The 21418-nt window shown below is 35.0% G+C and overlaps 1 protein-coding gene across 6 annotated transcripts in view; it reads right to left on the bottom strand.

The window, feature by feature from the left end:
* Positions 1 to 21418, bottom strand: part of SLC4A10 (solute carrier family 4 member 10) — a 477442-nt gene that overhangs the window by 87212 nt on the left and 368812 nt on the right. For all 6 annotated transcript variants that reach the window (XM_055108674.1, XM_014343995.5, XM_024927814.3 and 3 more), the window contains 3 exons: positions 18437 to 18594; positions 15276 to 15363; positions 2902 to 3048 (listed from right to left, as the gene is read on the bottom strand). In XM_055108674.1, coding sequence (XP_054964649.1) covers positions 2902 to 3048; positions 15276 to 15363; positions 18437 to 18594 — 393 coding nt within the window. The remainder of the gene's footprint in view (positions 1 to 2901; positions 3049 to 15275; positions 15364 to 18436; positions 18595 to 21418) is intronic.

The raw sequence follows: 21418 nt of genomic DNA, 5'->3' as shown, positions 1-21418 counted from the left end.
TAAACCCTACAATTAATTATTAGGCAACTGTTTTTATTTTAATAGTAGATCAACTGAAATATGTGGTAGCAGTTACAGAATCACAAAATGGTAAGTTTTGAGAAAAGGAAATAGTCTTTAATAATTATGAAATGACTTCAAAATGAAAATATAAAAATGAGGTATTCATATAGTTTCTTTAAATTGACAGTGAAATTGAGATACCCTTTTTAAGTACTCATGGTTGAGTGGTACAACTGCTCATTCGCCCACCTCTGGCAAAGCAGGAAAATTTCTAATTCCAGGGCTGGGTCAATTAGACCATCTGCTGCTTCCAATAGGGTAGCAGAGTCAGGCAAGGCTGAACTCCACAGGGCAAGGGCCAAAGGCAAGACTAAGTACACAACAATTTGGGAGGGTTGTGGGAGGCAGATTCAGTAGGCATAGAGGTGGCAGTATGAGGAGTGAGCTTAACAAATATTTGGTCATCACTCTTAATATTCATGCCTGCAATTTAAAAAATGACCCTAGAAAATAGCAATGCTTTATATTTCTATCTTTCTGGATTGTATGATGGGTAAAATATACATTAGATGTTCATAAACAAAATTTAAAAAATCTTTATATCATACATTCACAAAAAAGCAATACAAATATAAGAATTATAATTTTAAAATCTTCCCAATATTTCCTGTGATTAGCAGTAATAAATATGGAGTTTTCTATATAATATGATTAAGTCATGTCTTTGAATTTTCCTAATGCTTGCCAATTTCAAAGTGATGTATCAAAACATACAAGGACAGTAATGGGCTTTCTCTTAGGCCATATTTAATGTTGTTATTAAAATTTTAATATTCCTCTTGGATAATATGTTTTAAGTAGGGGCTAAAATCTTTCCAGGCATATGGCACTGTTTGATTAGTAGGTTGTCAACAAACTGCCAAGTTTCTCAGTAATGTGTGTTAGGTAGTACTAAGAAAGATCTTGTAACTTCATGCCCCTTCTGCCTTAGAGGCTATCCTTTAAATCATTTGAATCTTCTTGATGGGTTATGCTATTGTAAAACATGCATTTATGAGCATGGAATGTTCTTCCATTTGTTTGTATCCTCTTTTATTTCATTGAGCAGTGGTTTGCAGTTCTCCTTGAAGAGGTCCTTCACGTCCCTTGTAAGTTGGATTCCTAGGTATTTTATTCTCTCATGGATAGGAGAATCAATATCGTGAAAATGGCCATACTGCCCAAGGTAATTTATAGATTCAATGCCAGCCCCATCAAGCTACCAGTGACTTTCTTCACAGAATTGGAAAAAAACTACTTTAAAGTTCATATGGAACCAGAAAAGAGCCCGCATCGCCAAGTCAATCCTAAGCCAAAAGAACAAAGCTGGAGGCATCACACTACCTGCCTTCAAACTATACTACAAGGCTACAGTAACCAAAACAGCATGGTACTGGTACCAAAACAGAGATATAGATCAATGGAACAGAACAGAGCCCTCAGAAATAACGCTGCATATCTACAACTATCTGATCTTTGACAAACCTGACAAAAACAAGCAATGGGGAAAGGATCCCCTATTTAGTAAATGGTGCTGGGAAAACTGGCTAGCCATATGTAGAAAGCTGAAACTGGATCCCTTCCTTACACCTTATACAAAAATTAATTCAAGATGGATTAAAGACTTAAACGTTAGACCTAAAACCATAAAAACCCTAGAAGAAAACCTTGGCATTACCATTCAGGACATAGGCATGGGCAAGGACTTCATGTCTAAAACACCAAAAGCAATGGCAACAAAAGCCAAAATTGATAAATGGGATCTAATTAAACTAAAGAGCTTCTGCACAGCAAAAGAAACTACCATCAGAGTGAACAGGCAACCTACAAAATGGAAGAAAATTTTCGCAACCTACTCATCTGACAAAGGGCTAATATCCAGAATCTACAATGAACTCAAACAAATTTACAAGAAAAAAACAAACAGCCCCATCAAAAAGTGGGCAAAGGATATGAACAGACACTTTTTAAAAGAAGACATTTATGCAGCCAAAAGACACATGAAAAAATGCTCATCATCACTGGCCATCAGAGAAATGCAAATCAAAACCACAATGAGATACCATCTCACACCAGTTAGAATGGTGATCATTAAAAAGTCAGGAAACAACAGGTGCTGGAGAGGATGTGGAGAAATAGGAACACTTTTACAGTGTTGGTGGGACTGTAAACTAGTTCAACCATTGTGGAAGTCAGTGTGGCGATTCCTCAGGGATCTAGAACTAGAAATACCATTTGACCCAGCAATCCCATTACTGGGTATATACCCAAAGGACTATAAATCATGCTGCCATAAAGACACATGCACACGTATGTTTATTGCGGCACTATTCACAATAGCAAAGACTTGGAACCAACCCAAATGTCCAACAATGATAGACTGGATTAAGAAAATGGGGCACATATACACCATGGAATACTATGCAGCCATAAAAATGATGAGTTCACATCCTTTGTAGGGACATGGATGAAATTGGAAATCATCATTCTCAGTAAACTATCGCAAGGGCAAAAAACCAAACACCACATGTTCTCACTCATAGATAGGAATTGAACAATGAGAACACATGGACACAGGAAGGGGAACATCACACTCTGGGGACTGTTGTGGAGTGGGGGGATTGGGGAGGGATAGCATTAGGAGATATACCTAATGCTAAATGACGAGTTAATGGGTGCAGCACACCAGCATGGCACATGTATACATATGTAACTAACCTGCACATTGTGCACATGTACCCTAAAACTTAAAGTATAATAATAATAAAATAAATAAATAAATAAATAAAATAAAATAAAACATGCATTTAAAAGACAAAAAAAAATTCAATTTCAAAGAATGTCTTCAAATATACATACCTGGGAAGGAACATTTTTGGGAGGCTCTATTCGAATGCTTGGATCCCATTCTCCAGGAGGGAGAACAGTAACCTGATCCAGAAACTCATCAATTCCTGATACCAAGTCATTACGATCTTTAGCTTTATAGGCAACATCATGAAATACCTTTAGAAGAAATAGAAATATTATTTATAGTTTAAAAATAATTATAAAATATTAATGTGTTCAGTGTTTTCAACTCAGTTATCTCACATGTGATTATAACAATTTGAAGAAATAGACAGCTCTGACTCTAAAGAAGTTTATATTGTAAAATATTATAATTTATTTTATGGATCCATATAGGTAACTATTTTTCTTATGATGTCAGATGAATGTTGAAATTTCTAGAGGGAAGGAGTAAGGGAAAGAAAAAGGAGGATGAAAGGAAGCTCATTAAACTAGAATTAGGCAAAAGTTATTTATGTATGGGAAAATCAGTTTCTGGAGGAAGCCTTTGCTTACAAATAGAAATAAAAATTTGTAAAATGTGTTGGAAATTTCAGCAGTATTTATACCCTGGCATAAATAAATTAATTTAAAAGGTTAATTTTGTTTCCATTTTGAAAATAATACTAAGGTTATGTTAGTATTTTCTGGATATATAGTCATTCCTCAGTATCTTTGAGGGATTGGTTCCAGGATTCCCTGCAGATACCAAAATCTATGGATACTTGAGTTCCTTACATAAAATGGAGTGGTATTTGCACGTAACCTATGCATATACTCCTATATTTAGAGGATCCCCAACTTTCTATGGTTTCTCTTACAATCTTTTGACTTTATGATGGTGCAAAAGTGACATGCATTGAGTAGGCTCCTCAACTTTCAGTGGGGTTAAGTCTGGATAAACCTATCATAAGTTGAAAATATCATAAGTCAAAAACATAGTTTCAACTTATGATATTTTCAATGGGGGGACATAATCCCCCATTGAAAGTTGAGAGCATCTGTACTTTAAATTATTTCTAGATTATTATAATATCTATACAATGTATATGCTATATAGTTATTATACTGTATAATTTTTATGCATATTATTTTTATTGTAAAATTGTTATTTTTTATTGTCCCCCCCTCGAATATTTTTGATTTTTGTTTTTAGAGGCAGGGTCTCACTCTGTCATGCAGGCTGGAATGCAGTGGCACAGTCATACCTCACTGCAGCCTTGAACTCCTAGGCTTAAGCTCCTGCTTAAGCTCCTGTCTTCCAAGTAGCTGGGACTACAGGTGTGTACCACAAAACCTGGCTAATTTTTAAAAAATGTCTTGTAGAGACAGAGTCTTGCTATGTTGCCTGGGCTGGTCTTGAACTCCTGGCCCCAAACCATCCTCCACCTTGGCCTCCCAAAGTGCTGGGATTATAGGTGTGAGCTACTGCACCCTGACTTTTCAAATATTTTTGATTTGCAGTTAGTTAAGTTCAAGGGTGCAGAACCTGAAGATACAGAGGGCCAACTATATATTATATCTACACAGTGCAGAAAGTTCATTTCCACTCAAAGTATGAGTTACATTTCATACTTGTCCCTTCCACCTCCCCTCCACACACATGTGCTATGTTAGCCATTTAGGCTGTTCACAGATATTCCAGGTTTTCTTCTAGACCACATGGTAAGATTGTACTTCTTTGCCTTCTTTGATATTTGGATCAGGTATATTCTACTTGGGTGTACATATGTCAGTTTTGAATGGAAGTTATGAGTACCAATGTGTGACTTATCACATTGCTTTTTTTCTGGTTTAGTGACTGAGAAAACACAGGTCCAGCTAGAGCTTCTATAAGCACAGGGGGCCTAAGTGATTATAATGAGCAGAGCCTCTCTCCTACATCTTGATGAACATTTAGCATGATAGAAATAAATCCTTATTGTTTTAAGCCATTAATATTTTAGTTGGTTATTCCTGCAGCATAACCTAATTTATCTTATCATACTCAGGAATTACGTACTTAATATAGTAAGTGGGGAAAATAAAAATAAGGATGAAGAGAAAAAATTAATTTATACTGAATATAATATAAATATTTCTGACACTTTAAATTTTACTTGGGATGAAATGATACAAGTATTTGAGATTAAGGACTCCTATATTATTCTTTATGCTGGCCTAAATTACAGTGACCAAATGTCCCAAAATTGCCAGGAAAATTCTGCTTTCAAATATTCTATTTTACTTTTAGACCATTTGTTTCCATTTCTGGTTTGATACTCAATACAAACTGCTAAGTAATAATGATCATTTTAGAAAGCTTTTTCTTGACTTTCCAACTAAGAACACGTCACAAAACATTACTGGTCTGATAAACAGACTTTGCTTAGGATAATACGAAAATGTTAAAGATCCATTAATGGTTTAGTTGTATTTTGAGAAAGAGATTTTTTTTAATATTAAAAATATAGATTTCCATGCCACAAGCCTCTTATAAAGATGGCTACATGGCCCTGAGACCTAACTGGAATACTTAAGGATTGCAAAAGTTCTTAGTCCTCAATGAGAGTTTAGCAACCCTACTCTTTTCCTGTTAGTAGCAACTCTCTTGAAATCTTTCTTAATTTGATCACATTTAATTAGAAAACTGCTTTGCGAGATCACATTATCCTATACCGTGTTTTAGGTAGATGAATGTCCAAATTCATCCAGGACAACAGATTTCATGTTATTTTAAAGCTCCCTAAAGGTATAGATGCCATAATTTGTTTAATTTTAAATCATAAATAGTACTTACTATTGTTTCCCTATCACCAATGTTATCAATAGCTTAATTATTTTACATTCCTCTTCTACCTTCTCTTTGTCAAGCTAACCTAACAGTCTGATTTCAGTGTATATCAGCCTTCCCTGACCCCCTTCTCAAACTAGACTATTGGTTCAATCAAAAAAAGAAAGTTTTTCAGCACAAAAAGGCTGAAAATTCCAAAAACCAGAATGCTGCTTCTCCTCCAAAGGATCACAACTCCTTGCCAGCAAGGGAACAAAACTGGATGGAGAATGAGTTTGATGAATTGACAGAAGTAGGCTTCAGAAGGTGGTTAATAACAAACTCCTCCAAGCTAAAGGAGCATGTTCTAACCCAATGCAAGGAAGCTAAGAACCTTGAAGAAAGGTTAGAGGAATTGCTAACTAGAATAACCAGCTAGAGAAGAATATAAATGACCTGATGGAGCTGAAAAACACAACACAAGAACTTCGTGAAGCATACACAAGTATTGATAGCTGAATCAATCAAGCGGAAGAAAGGATATTAGAGAGTGAAGATCTACTTAATAAAATAAAGCAAGAAGACAAGATTAGAGAAAAAATAATGAAAAGGAATGAACAATGCCTCCAAGAAATATGGGACCATGTGAATAGACCAAACCTACGTTTGATTGGTGTACCTGAAAGTGGTGGGGAGAATAGGACCAAGTTGGAAAACATTCTTCAAGATATTATCCAGGAGAACTTCCCCAACCTAGCAAGGCAAGCCAATATTCAAATTCAGGAAATACACCACAAAGATACTCCTCGAGAAGAGAAACCCCAAGACACAAAATCATCAGATTCACCAAGGTTGAAATGAAGGGAAAAATGTTAAGGGCAGCCAGAAAGAAAGGTCGGGTTACCCACAAAGGGAACCCCATCAGACTAACAGTGGATCTCTCTGCAGAAACCCAACATGCCAGAAGAGAGTGGGGGCCAATATTCAACATTCTTAAAGAAAAGAAATTTCAACCCAGAATTTCATATCCAGCCAAACTAAGCTTCATAAGCAAAGGAGAAATAAAATCCTTTACAGACAAGCAAATGCTGAGAGATTTTGTCACTACCAGGCCTGCCTTACAAGAGCTCCTGAAGGAAGCACTAAATATGGAAAGGAAAAACTGGTACCTTCCACTGAAAAACACAGCAAATTGTAAAGACCATTGACACTATGAAGAAACAGAAGGGAATCAACTAATGGGGAAAATAACCAGCTAGCATTATAATGACAGGATCAAATTCACACATAACAATATTAACTTTAAATATAAATGGGCTAAATGCCCCAATTAAAAGACACAGACTGGCAACTTGGATAAAGAGTCAAGACCCATTGGTGTGCTGTATTCAGGAGACCCATCTCACATGCAAAGACACACACAGGCTCAAAATAAAGGGATGGAGGAACATTTACCAAGCAAATGGAAAGCAAAATGCAAGCTGGGGTTGCAACCCTAGTCTCCAATAAAACAGGCTTTAAACCAACGAAGATCAAAAAAGACAAAGAAGGGCATTACCTAATGGTAAAGGGATCAATGCAACAAGAAGAGCTGACTATCTTAAATATATATGCACCCAATACAGGAGCACCCAGATTCATAAAGCAAGTTCTTAGAGAACTACAAAGAGATTGAGACTCCCATACAATAATAGTGGGAGACTTTAACACCCTACTGTCAATATTAGACCGATCAACGAGACAGAAAAATCAACAAGGATATTCAGGACTTGAACTCAGCTCTGGACCAAGCAGATCTAATAGACATCTACAGAACTCTCCACCCCAAATCAACGGAATATACATTCTTCTCAGCACCACATTGCACTTATTCTAAAATTGACCACATAATTGGAAGTAAAACACTCCTCAGCAAATGCAAAAGAACACAAATCATAACAAACAGTTTCTCAGACCACAGTGCAATCAAATTAGAACTCAGGATTAAGAAACTCACTCAAAACCACACAACTACGTGGAAACTGAATAACCTGCTCCTGAATTACTACTGGGTAAATAACGAAATTAAAGCAGAAATAAATAAGTTATTTGAAACCAATGAGAACAAAGACACAACATACCAGAATCTCTGGGACACAGCTGAAGCAGTGTTTAGAGGGAAATTTATAGCACTAAATGCCCACAGAAGAAAGCAGGAAAGATCTAAAATTGACACCCTAACATCACAGTTAAAAGAACCAGAGAAGCAAGAGCAAACAAATTCAAAAGCTAGCAGAAGAGAAGAAATAACTAAGGTCAGAGCAGAGCTAAAGGAGACAGAGAGACACACACAAAAACCCTTCAAAAAAACCAGTGAATCCAAGAGCTGATTTTTTGAAAAGATGAACAAAATAGATAGACGCTAGCCAGACCAATAAAGAAGAAAAGAGAGAAGAATCAAATAGACACAATAAAAAATGATAAAGGGGAGATCACCACTGATCCCACAGAAATACAAACTGCCATCAGAGAATACTATAAACACCTCTACGCAAATAAACTAGAAAATCTAGAAGAAATGGATAAATTCCTGAACACATACACTCTCCCAAGACTAAAGCAGGAAGAAGTTGAATCCCTGAAAAGGCCAATAACAAGTTCTGAAATTGAGTTAGTAATTAATAGCCTACAAACCAAAAAAAGCCCAGCACCAGATGGATTCATAGCCGAATTCTACCAGAGGTAAAAAGAGGAGCTGGTACTATTCCTTCTGAAACTATACCAAACAACCGAAAAGAGGGACTCCTCCCTAACTCATTTCATGAGGCCAGCATCATCCTGATACCAAAACGTGGCAGACGCAACAAAAAAAGAAAATTTCAGGCCGATATCCCTGATGAACATTGATGCAAAAATCCTCAGCAAAATACTGGCAAACCAAATCCAGCAGCACATCAAAAAGCTTATCCACCACCATCAAGTCTTGTTCATCCCTGGGATGCAAGGCTGGTTCAACTTACAGAAATCAATAAGCGTAATCCATCACATAAATGGAACCAATGACAAAAACCACATGATTATCCAACAGATGCAGAAAAGGCCTTCAATAAAATTCAACACCTTTCATGCTAAAAACTCTCAATAAACTAGGTATTGATGGAACATATCTCAAAATAATAAGAGCTATTTATGACAAACCCACAGCCAATATCATACTGAATAGGCAAAAGCTGGAAGCATTCCCTTTGAAAACCAGCACAAGACAAGGATGCCCTCTCTCACCACTCCTATTAAACATAGTATTGGAAGTTCTGGCCAGGACAACCAGGCAAGAGAAGGAAATAAAGGTATTCAAATAGGAAGAGAGGAACTCAAATTGTCTCTGCAGATGACATGATTGTATATTTAGAAAACCCCACTGTCTCAGCCCAAAATCTCCTTAAGCTGATAAGCAACTTCAGCAAAGTCTCAGGATAGAAAATCAAAGTGCAAAAATCACAAGCATTCCTATACACCAATAACAGACACAGAGCCAAATCATGAGTGAATTCCCATTCACAATTGCTACAAAGAGAGTAAAATACCTAGGAATACCACTTACAAGGGATGTGAAGGACCTCTTCAAGGAGAACTAGAAACCACTGCTCGAGGAAATAAGAGAGGACACAAACAAATGGAAAAACATTCCATGCTCATGGATAGGAAGAATCAATATCGTGAAAATGGCCATACTGCCCAAAGTAGTTTATAGATTCAATGCTATCCCCATCAAGCTACCATTGACTGTCTTCGCAGAATTGGAAAAAACGACTTTAAATTTCATATGGAACCAAAAATAGAGCCCGTATAGCCATGACAATCCTAAGCAAAGGAACAAAGCTGGAGGCATCACACTACCTGACTTCAAACTATACTACATGGAAAAACCACAGGGCTCTTGTATGCAAACCAATATTTAGACCAATGGAACAGAACAGAGACCTCAGAAATAATGCCACTTATCTACAACCACCTGATCTTTGACAAACCTGACAAAAACAAGCAATGGGGAAGGATTCCTATTTAATAAATGGTGTTGGGAAAACTAGCTAGCCATATGCAGAAAACAGAAACTGGACCCCTTCCTTACACCTTATACAAAAATTAATTCAAGATGGATTAAAGACTTAAATGTAAGACCTAAAGCCCTAAAAACCCTAGAAGAAAACCTAGGCAATACCATTCAGGACATAGGCATAGGCAAAGACTTCATGACTAAAACACCAAAAGCAATGGCAACAAAAGCCAAAATTGACAAATGGGAGCTAATTAAACTAAAGAGCTTCTGCACAGCAAAAGAAACTATCAACAGAATGAACAAGCAACCTACAGAATGGGAGAAAATTTTTGCAATCTATACATCTGACAAAGGACTAATGTCCAGAATCTACAAGGAACTTCAACAAATTTACAAGAAAAAAACAACCCCAGCAAAAAGTGGGTAAAGGATATGAACAGAAATTTCTCAAAAGAAGACATTTATGTGGCCAAGAAACATGAAAAAAAGCTCATCATCACTGGTCATTAGAGAAATGCAAATCAAAACCACAATGAGATACCATCTCGTGCCAGTGACAATGGCAATCATTAAAAAGTCAGGAAACAACAGATGCTGGAGGGGATGTGTAGAAATAGAAACACTTACACTGTTGGTGGGAGTGTAAATTAGTTCAACCATTGTGAAAGACAGTGTGGCAATTCCTCAAGGATCTAGAACCAGAAATACCATTTGACCCAGCAACCCCGTTACTGGGTATATACCTGAAGAATTCTAAATCATTCTACTATAAAGATACGTTCTACTATAAAGATATAAACATACTACTACGTATATTTATTTCAGCACTATTCACAATAGCAAAGACTTGGAACCAACCCAAATGCCTATCAATGATAGACTGGATAAAGAAAATGTGGCACATATACACCATGGAATAGTATGCAGCCATAAAAGAGGACACGTTCATGTCCTTTGCAGGGACATGGATGAAGCTGGAAACCATCACTCTCAGCAAACTAACACAGGAAAAGAAAACCAAACACTGCATGTTCTCACTTATAAGTGGGAGTTGAACAATGAGAACACATGGACACAGGAAGGGGAACATCACACACTGGGGCTTGTTGAGGGGTGGGGGACTAGGGGAGAGATAGCATTAGGAGAAATACCTAATGTAGATGACGTGTTGATGGGTGCAGCAAACCACCATGGCATGTGTATACCTATGTAACAAGCCTGCACGTTCTGCACATGTATTCCAGAACTTAAAGTATACAAAAACAAACAAACAAAAAAAATTAAGATTGATGATTTGGGGGTTGAGACAGCAACCAAACAATTTTTTTCTTCCTGATTGTACCCTAAATAACATTAGAAATTGTATAAAAAATAAATTCTTTCAATTAAAAAAAATCTCAGAGACTTAGTGTCAAAACGAAGCACATAAAAAAATTTAGCAGTTCTTCATGGGAAAAAAGAAAAATGTGATTTTCAATAATGTCACACTGAACATGTAATAACATTCTTAGTAAGTGATAATTTTATTGAGAGCAGTTTAAGTAGAATGACGGTGCCAAAGTCAGACTGCAATATGATAAGAAATGAATGAGTCTAAAAATATTCAGGATCTAGTAGAGACTACTCCTTCAAAACTCTCAAGATTCAGATTGAACCAACACGTCTTTAAAAGTACGTGCTTCAAAAGTACATACTGTTCTAAGTAGTAAAGAATTTTTTTTAAGGATGGGGTAAACCTGGACATTCATTTCATGTGTATTTCTTCCAAGTAGCTACTGTGCGTTCTGCATGTTTACTGTCAGGTTTCACTTAAGATCTAGAAGAGAGAGGAAACTGTTAGCTCAAATATCCAGAAAAAGAAAAACAACACCTCGCTTAGTATTTTGTTTGTTTTTGTTTTCATTAAAATGTATTATTTATGTTAATATGTAATGGCTTTACTATTGTTATTTATGTATTTATTTTGAGACAAGGTCTGGCTCTATTGCCCAGGCTGGAGTGCAGTGGTGCCATCTCAGCTCACTGCAACCTCCACTTCCCTGGCTCAAGTGATCCGCCCACCTCAGCCTCCCAAGTAGCTGAGCAGCTGGGATTATATGCAGCTAAATTTTTTTGAATTTTTTGGTAGAGACAGGGCTTCACCATGCTGCCCAGGCTGGTCTCAAACTTGTGACATCAAGTGATCCACTCGCCTTAGGCTCTGAAAGTTCTGGGATTACAGGCGTGAGGCACTGAACCCGTTCTATTATTATTTTTAAATGAATTCATTAACACATACTTTTTAAATTTCTCAGTTTTAAGTTCTCCTATGGTAAATACCAACATATCTACTTACACAAAAGTTCTTTAGGGTGCTTAGTAATTTTTGAGAATGTGAAGGGATCAACACATTGGTAGCAGTGTTGATAAGCATAATCATATGATTTATCTCTAGTAAAGCTCAACAGAAATGAAGAAAATAAATTATTGGCTTGATTCAAGATAGAATATTGGTATGATGTCTAGAATATTCAGTAATTGATTCATGTTCTAAAGATTCATTGAACCCTGACTGAGGGTCAGACACTCATAATAAGTCTAAAAATACAAAAGGAAGACAGTCTACCTAGAAAGTGTTCCAAGTACAGAGAAGGGAAAGAAAACAGAACTTAGCTCAACGGATATTTATTTGAGCACTTGGCAGAATCAGGTCATAAAAACGAATACTGAATGCTAAAATGCTAACTGTTCTCATGGAATTTATGTTTGATAATGCAATCCAATGCACTATTTTTTTTAACCAAAGTAAACTATGAATCAACATATTAAATTCTATTCTTAATGAGTACAATTGTTCTTTTCTTTTTTCTTTTTCTTTCTTATTTATTTATCTATTTATTTATTTTTGAGGCAGAGTCTCGCTCCATCACCCAGGCTGGAGTGCAGTGATGCAATCTTGGCTCACTGCCATCTCCACTTTCCAGGTTCAAGTGATTCTCCCCTCTCAGCCTCTCAAGTAGCTGGGACCACAGGCACCTGCCACCACACCCAGCTAATTTTTGTATTTTTAGTAGAGACGAGGTTTCACCACGTTGTCCAGGCTGATCTCGAACTCCTGACTTCAGGTGATCCATCCACCTTGGCCTCCCAAAGTGCTGGGATTACAGATGTAAGCCATTACACCTGGCCTAGTACAATTATTCAATAGCCTTCAAAGCAATTAGATAAGCAGAACAATTGCCTCACCGAGGCTTTGAGAAATACAAATCTGTTTTCTCTTTTAAAAAATATTTAAACATTCTTTGATATTCAATCAATGTCCTGTTGTAATTAACATGTCCTATTATAACTAATGGCTCTTATCTTTTAGAGTAGCTTTCTGGTTGAGTTTCCGCTTCTCTATCCCATAATCTACAATGATTACCTAAAGCCGTGCTCTGAAACTTTCAAGTCTAAATAATTGAAAAAATAGATGACTGATGCTTATGCTCAAATTTCAGTCTTTGTTATGTGATTGATGCTTATTCTCAAATTAGGTAGCTCTCACTAATCAAAGAAATAGGTGGAAGCCCCTTCTCTGTTCTCATCCTAAATCTGAAATTTATAGAACATGGATGTTTCCCTGTTCTGTGTCCACTTGGTTAGTCAAGAAAACTTTGGAACTGACATCTTTCTGTCTAGAAAATCTTGATTCCCAATTGGGGAAGTAGAGGATGAAGAGAAGAGAGATACATTGATATACATGTACTTCCCATGACATAGTAGGATCCTCTCACATTATCACGTCTCATGCCCCACAGATATCTTAAAATATTGCCCTAATTTCTTAGATGGGGAAACATTTTTTATCTGAAATATAACAAAATATTAAACAAATGTATGTGAAAGTGATAATACTTAAATCGTAGAATAACAATACAAATCAATATAGAAATACTAAGAGCTTTTATACTGTGAGTATTTTCTCAGAGAGAGTTCTGCTAAATCAGGTGTATGGCCCTCATTAAGCTATTTTTTTCATCCTCCTGTCTTCTCACAAATTTCCTAAATAGAATAAGTTATTCATTACAGTGGATTGAATAATTTCCTCCCAAAATACACATCAACCTGGAGCCGCAGAATGTGGCCTTATTTGAAATAAGGATTTTTGCAGATGTAATTAAGGTAAGTATCTCAAGATGAAATTATCCTGAATTAGGATGGGCCCTAAATCCAATGATTTGGATGGATTTAGGATGGGCCCTAAATCAAATGACAAATGTCTGTCTTCATAACAGAAAATAAGAAGACACACAGAGACAACTGGGAGAAAGCCATGTGAAGATGGAGACAGAGAACAAAGGTCTATTGCCACAAGCCAGGGAAGACCAAGAGCCACCAGAATATGGAAGAGACAAGGAAGGATCCTCCCCTAGAGACTTCGAAGGGATTGTGGCCCTGCTGACACCTTGGCTTCAAACTTCTAGCCTCAAAAATGTTAGAAAACAAACTACTGTCATTTTAAACCACCCAATTTGTAGTAGTTTCTTATGGCAGTCATTGTAAACTAATACACTCATTAAGTTGGTTCCTTTTGAAAACTGAGGGGAAAAATGTTTTTCTTCTTGCTTTTGCTTTCCTGTGCGTAAATATCAAAAACTAATTCATATAACACTATAAAACATAATTTGGACAGATTGAAGAATTTATAATATTGAACCCCTGAAACAAGTTCAAATTTTAGCTATTGTAAACATAGAAAAAGTAATATACAATACTAATTGGCTCTTTTTACAGAATTTTCAAATATCTGCAGCCATGTATTTCAATAAAAACATTATTAAATTATTTAGATGAAATCTAGAAGTATATAATCCCATTTGTTCACTTACAACTGAATTTTGATTTAATGCCCCTTCTGTGATCTACTGCATCTGCTCTTCCCATTAACAATAACAACAAATTTCCATAATGTGTTGGAGAATCCAAGTAAAGGAAAATAGTGGTATGATGCTACTTTTTATGTTCTTACTTTCAAGATCTTATATTTTTGAGACATACACTTCTTTGAAGAGCTGATGAAAGCTTTTTCCAGTCCCAAAAAATCTACATACAAATTTTTTACATAGAAAAATTTACATGCTCTGTTACAGAAATCACAAGCTCCTTGAAATCTATCTACAGCTTCTCTAATAGCCCCCAAACTCCCAGGTTAAAAATATCTATGTTCAGGCAACTGTAGAGAGTTGATAGATGTTGCATGCATTTTGGTGTCATGTATACTATTCAGATAAACTGCTATTGTTTTTTCTTTAGACTTCAAAATTCTTTACTCAAAACAAGATTTCCATTGATATTAACAACGGTGCTTACTTTGGTAGCACATATACCATAAAGGGAATATTAATAATATATTCTAGGTGTCACTGAAAAAATTTCTTTACACTATGAAGTTTTAAAATATTATATTCATGTGTGTTAATTTATTATCCCTTTGGGAAACATTTTTCTAAAGGAGATTTTATAGCGGAAGCATGGGAGAATGGGATTCAATACAGAGAAATCTGATTCACAACAAACTGTCATGAAAAGAGGACCTCCAAAAGTTTTAGGTATACCTAGTGGGGAAAAATGTTCCCAAAGAACTTGAATAAATACCTCATCTGTCATTAGGGTTGCAATTGATCTGCCAATCTCATGGTACTGTTGACCCTTTCCCAGGGGTCCCAGAAGAATGAACAAAAATCTGTAATTAAGAAGAAAAAAAATGTTTTAAGGTAGAAATATAAAAATAATTTTAGTAATACAGAATCACTCATCTCAAAGGAATTACTGAAAATGGAGATTGTGATGGCAAATACTTCCATAGTTTTTCATAGTTCATTATTATTTTGAAAAATTTTACCATGATTGACCCTTATGCTTAAGATCCTCAAGCAATGGGAATGCATGGTTTTCCGTGGTTTTTTTTTTTTATCACAGTGTTTCTCCGTTTAGTTATCTGTACAGCATGTGCAGTTGTTATTGGGAATTTTAAGGATTCTATGATCCTTAGAGAAGGAAAGTGGGAAAAGTAAAATCTGATTAGACCTTTCTAAATTGGAAGGAAGAAAACTCACTTGTATGCAAAATGGTGAACAGTTCAAAGGGGACAAAGGTAACACAGTAGCAAAACAGAGAAAATATAGAGTCAAAAAACAGTAGGTGTATGTGCAATTTTCATTATAAAAAATTATTGTCAGGAATCAAAGATCAGCCACGTAGAAGAAAATGGGGAGTTAATGATCTATTATTTATAATGCTGAGGAATAAAAATAGCATCTGCACTATAATATTCCATCTATATTAGGTCGAACATTTGGCAAATTCATCATCACAAGTGGTGCTTTTAAAGAAATCAATAGATACTCTAACTTTAGCAGACTGGTAATTGCCCTGTCTCTGAGAAGGTCAATCCTTCTGGGAAATTTTGAAAATTAAAGAATGCCCTATATTCTGCCATATCATTCTATGGTGTTAATTTGTTAAATGGTTTATGCTGTTAAGTATGAAGACTAATGACTTCACAAGGTGTACTAAAATAGTTACTATAATTCTACTCCTCATTTAGTTGTAATCTTTAGAGATTGTACATGTTTTTACATGAGGCAAATATTACACAATTGTAGAGGATGTGACAATATTTTTTGTGTGTGTCAGTGACAACTGAACCCAAGCCAATTTCTACTATGTAGAAATGTCCAGTATACATTAAAAACAGGAATGGTTTAATTCGGTGGCAGGTGCTTTATCAACTATAATAGCTTTTTAAGAAACTTCCTAACCTATGTACATCTTGCTATTTTTCAGGTTTCCATTCCATGGGCTATTTTTAAAGATCTAAAAGATTATTTTCTGACATTTCTACTATTTGTTGCCACCGTATTAATAGGATGCCCTTTTGTCTTCCCAAAAAAAGGATAATAAGAAACCCTGAATGGCTTTCTTTATTTTGTTTGTCCAACTAATCTTCCATTTTTCACCTTTCCTAACTAAATAGTCTTGTCTTTAAATCTTTTCTCATACAGTTGCTCTACAGTGGCCCTAATTTTTTTCTCCGTTGTTCTCTACACATATTTTGCTATCTCAGTATGAAATAAGGTCACTTAAACCTGACAGTTTTCACAGTAAGGGTATATAACCCCATCACGGCTTTTTTCTACTCATGGGAATTTTTCTTTTCCTTCTTTTGAAATACAAGCACTGTCATTGTCATAAATAGCCATCATTTGCTCATAGTTCACCAGACACCTTCCTAAGTGGTGGAACACAAATGCACTGCTTGGAGGACTGAAAAGAAATTTTAAACTGCTATAATAGTAACTCTACCATTAGCAAGTTTAACATCTTAGATATAAATCCCAGACTCCCAGAAACCTTGAATAGGTTACAGGTTGTCTATAGAAAACATATAGCCTGAATCACACAGTCAGATGCCACTTTAATGTGCTCAGTTCATCCTTTCCCTTTGTACATAAAAGTTGATGTGTATCAGTCATCTCAATAACTCTCAAACAGGATAAACATAGACTTCTTTCTATAATCTGAACAGTAACTAGATTCCTCCCCCAAACCATAGTCAGACACAGGTACTTAACCACTGAATCCCGTTCCAGTCAGCTGAGCTCTTACAAAATGAGGCCTCTCCTGGCTGTGCTGTTCCATAGTTGTAGAATATTTTATCCATAATCAAAGCATGGAGTTATGTAATCTGCTATATTTTGAGTTAAGGCCAAAGATTCATAGAGGACATATATTCTACAGTTGATACAGTACCTGAACTTTTCATCAAGTAACTTGGCTAAGGTATTCAATGTTTGGAAGAGGAGGTGCACTAACAGCTTTTGAGATAGCTGAAGCATCAAACAAAGGGCACCAGCCATATGGGAACGGGGCCCTAAATATACATGTTTTGCTGTGGGAATAGGACTAGAGTAAAAGGCTATCTGCATTTTGGAATCACACTGATGGTAGAAGTATGGAAGAAAACAAGGTTCCTGGGTAAATTGCTTGGAAATTAATGTGCTAAAGTCAATATTCTGTGTTTCCTTTCTTTTTTTTCTTTTTTTCTTTTTTTTACAGTTTTAGTAATGGATAGCCTTATTCTAAAACATGAGAAACAGCACAATTCAGTTTGTATTATCCCTAAGTTGTTATTTTATTGTTAAATGAGAAACAAGTTCTGATCATCAAATTAAATTTGTACTTTTAACTCAGATCTAACCACACTGCGATAATACTTCTACCAGTGTTTCTACAGACCCTGTGTGTCGGAAGCCCACTGTGCCTAGGATTGAAACATATATTTGACGCTATCCTAACGATGGCACTTACATGCATTTTGAAGGCCTTCTTATTCAAGTGTAAGCAAACCTTAGTAACTTTGCTGTTTTTGAGTTTGACCACACTCATGCACAGGATCCTTTCTTTCTTTAGCAGACAATTTAATGCAATCTTTGAGAAAAAGCTAACATGTTACCACTTCTTTTACCAAAAATGTAAAAAAAAAAAAAAAAAAAAAGGATTCATATGGCTTCAGGGTACCTTGAGATGAGGAATGTGCCTAAAATGAAGCAAAAGTTTGAGAGAAGGGAGGAAAGAAGAGAATAATTTTTAAAGCACTTTTCCCCTCCTCCACAAACAAAAATTAATAGTAGTTTTGTGGATTTCACATTAGTTTCTAGTCAAAACTCTAACAGAAAATTACATTGAATCCTCATTTTCTTTCCATGAAAAGATGGTTTAAGAAAAAATACAAAAGACGCTTTTATACTTTTTACCTGGTTGGGATTGGGACTTCAGCCAGTCCTTGAAGCAATACAGCTGGAGACAACCTGACAAACGCAACTACTGTTCGATCCAAGAACTCCAGTTCTCCCACTAAGATGTTCGATGCTTCAGCACCTGGAGGAATCTTTTTCATAAAATGCAGATCAACCTGCAAGCATCACCAGGTAAATATGATAAGTCAAAGTTGGAAAAATCTGGTAAATCATATTCTTGCACAGTGCTTCACATATAGTAATCCATGAATAAATATAGTTTAAATAAATACACACAGTTAAATATCTCATTTGCCCTTTTTCTATAATAACCTTTTTTCTTTACTTGTGGATTATTTTAACTGGTCATCAATAAGCTGAGTACTCTGGTACTTCTATTTATTATTTTTAAAAGAAGTTTCTCCAGCCTCAACAATCTTGAAATTTTAGACAGGGAAAAGTATGTGAGTTCAGTTAAATAACTATTCTTTAACCATAATTTAATTAGCATTTGCCAACAGATTTAATATTTTATATTACATTACCTAATTTTTGTACATAATACATTTTAATTGATAAATATGCTTATGTCAAAAGAAATATAATCATGTTTCTCTTTACAGTATAAATTATGACTTTAACCTTCTTCTCTTTTCTAGTTGTTCTATATTCTTCACATTATATACTTGGCCTGGTAATTCTTCAATATTGGTTTTTCATCTGAGAATTTAGATATGACACAGTAGAAAAAAATAAGAATAAAATATTAACATTTGGAGTTACTGAAGAGCTATAGTTGAATTTCTGACATGAGATGTTTGTGATTGAAATGAATGTACACAAAGCAAAAGTGATCATTAACAAGAAGAAATGCTAAGAATAAAGGGTGAAGTCTAAAAAATGAATGCAAAATATCCTTAACAATAAATATCAATTTTTATGCATAGGGCCTCAGTGAAAGACAAGCAGTGACTTTAATGTAAATTGTACAAGATCTATGTCTTGTTTCTAATTCACTTGAGTAGCTTTTTATGAAACTCTGTTTTTAGGGGAATAAGAATTTATCTGCTCTAGTAATTGATCTTATGCTCTAATGTTAATGAAATGAGGGCCAAAGATCAAAGTGAGAATAGCCAAGAGAGGAACGAGCCCTGGCAAATATGAGTGAGGCTGAGAAGATTTTTTTTAGCCTAGATAGTTCTTTTGCAGGTTTAATGATTTGAGAATATTTTTCTCAAAAATTTAAAATGAAAAAATCCATAGTAATACTTTAGTGACTACATTAAATATGTTGCTTTCTGAAATCAAGATGATAGTACAGCTATTTGGAAGTTTTGTAACTAATTAATCTTTCCAAAGAATAAGGATACCACAAAATATATAACCTAGTATAGGAAGTATATATTCTTTCACAAGGATTAAATATAAAAATATCCTACAGTACCCCATCAAAAATATTAAATAGAATCATTATTTTATTTTAAAGGAAAGGAAGAATGATTTAACAAAGCAAAACTGCCTATAAAAATATCTAACAAATATTATACATCCAAAATTTTTAAGCTACAAATGTACTCCAAATATAAATTTGTAAATTCATAATTAATGTACACTGGATTATATAGCAAATATTTTGCTTTTGTGGAATCTGATCTTTTAGTTTATAGATAGCAAAAGTATTTATTTACTATAATAAGTAAGGTTAAATTTCATGGGATTTATTGTGGTATTTTTGTAGGTATTTATCTAGTTAGGAGAAATGTACACATTTAAGATGCTTTAAATTAGTAATGCTTTACATTTTCATTGTAATGCCAAAATTCCCAAGGAGGGAATAGAAGATTTCCCATATACTATTAGCTCTGTGAGGAAAACATAATAAATTTCATAATCCTTTCTGTTACTAAAAGAATAAACAGTTAAGTTTTCTCTCTCAATGGAAAGAACAATGATACAATATAAATATACTGAACAAAATTTAAAATGAGAAAACATCTTTTTTAAAAATCCATAATTGATAATATGAATTATATTGATAATACCTGAAATTTAAATTCCACCTTGAAAATTCTATAGACTCATTTATTGCTGGACAAATGCCATTGTCTTAACTACGAAAGTCTGTGCCTCGGGCAAGTGGTGATTATAGAAATAACTGTTTAAAGATGAAATTTAATTAAATCAAGAAGTACATAGTATGTTAAAATAGTTAAATTTTGTAAAAGAAAATATATGGTCATTACATATGATCTTTAAATTTACAAAATACCTAATATATCATTGATACCTGTTATTTAGAAAAAACATTAAAATATACAGAATTTAAATTCAGGATAAGCAAATTCATCTTTTGACTTCAAATGGAATAAGTTATAGTACTATAGCACATATCTGGGGTAGCCATTGTATTATACTCATTACATTACATTATTCTTGGAGTAATCATATACTTTGGGAAGTAATCGATTATATATTATCTAATTATATTATTCTATATTATGTATAGTTACATATTATATTATTCATGGGGCAACCCTATATTTTGTGTTTGTGTACTATATACTTCATGAAGAAACTTATTTGACAAACCAACTATCTTTTTTGGTTTGGTTAAGTTTTTGAGACAGGGTCTCCTTGTGTCATCCAGAGTGGAGTGCAGTGGTGCGATCCCAGCTCACTGCAGCCTCGAACTTCCTGGCTCAAGCCATCCTGATCCTTCCAGTTCAGCCTTCTGAGTAGCTGGGACTACAGGTGCGCCACCATGCCTGGCTGATTTTTTCTAGATTTTGTAGAGATGAGGTCTTACCATGTTGCCTAGGTTGATCTCGAACTCCTAAGCTCAAGTGATCCCCCTGACTTGGCCTCTCAAAATGCTGGGATTACAGGTGTCAGCCACCATGCCCTTGGCCCCCTAAGCAACTTTTAATATAATAAAATATTATGTTTAAAGACCTGAATGTGACCTCTTATAAAATTATAAATATGTAAAGCAGCTCTAGA

The sequence above is a fragment of the Pan paniscus genome, chromosome 13 (assembly GCF_029289425.2).
Source record: "Pan paniscus chromosome 13, NHGRI_mPanPan1-v2.0_pri, whole genome shotgun sequence".
In the NCBI taxonomy this organism is placed as follows: Eukaryota; Metazoa; Chordata; class Mammalia; order Primates; family Hominidae; genus Pan; species Pan paniscus.
The sequence above is the reverse complement of the archived record's forward strand: the minus strand, read 5'-3'. Positions and strand labels throughout refer to the sequence as shown.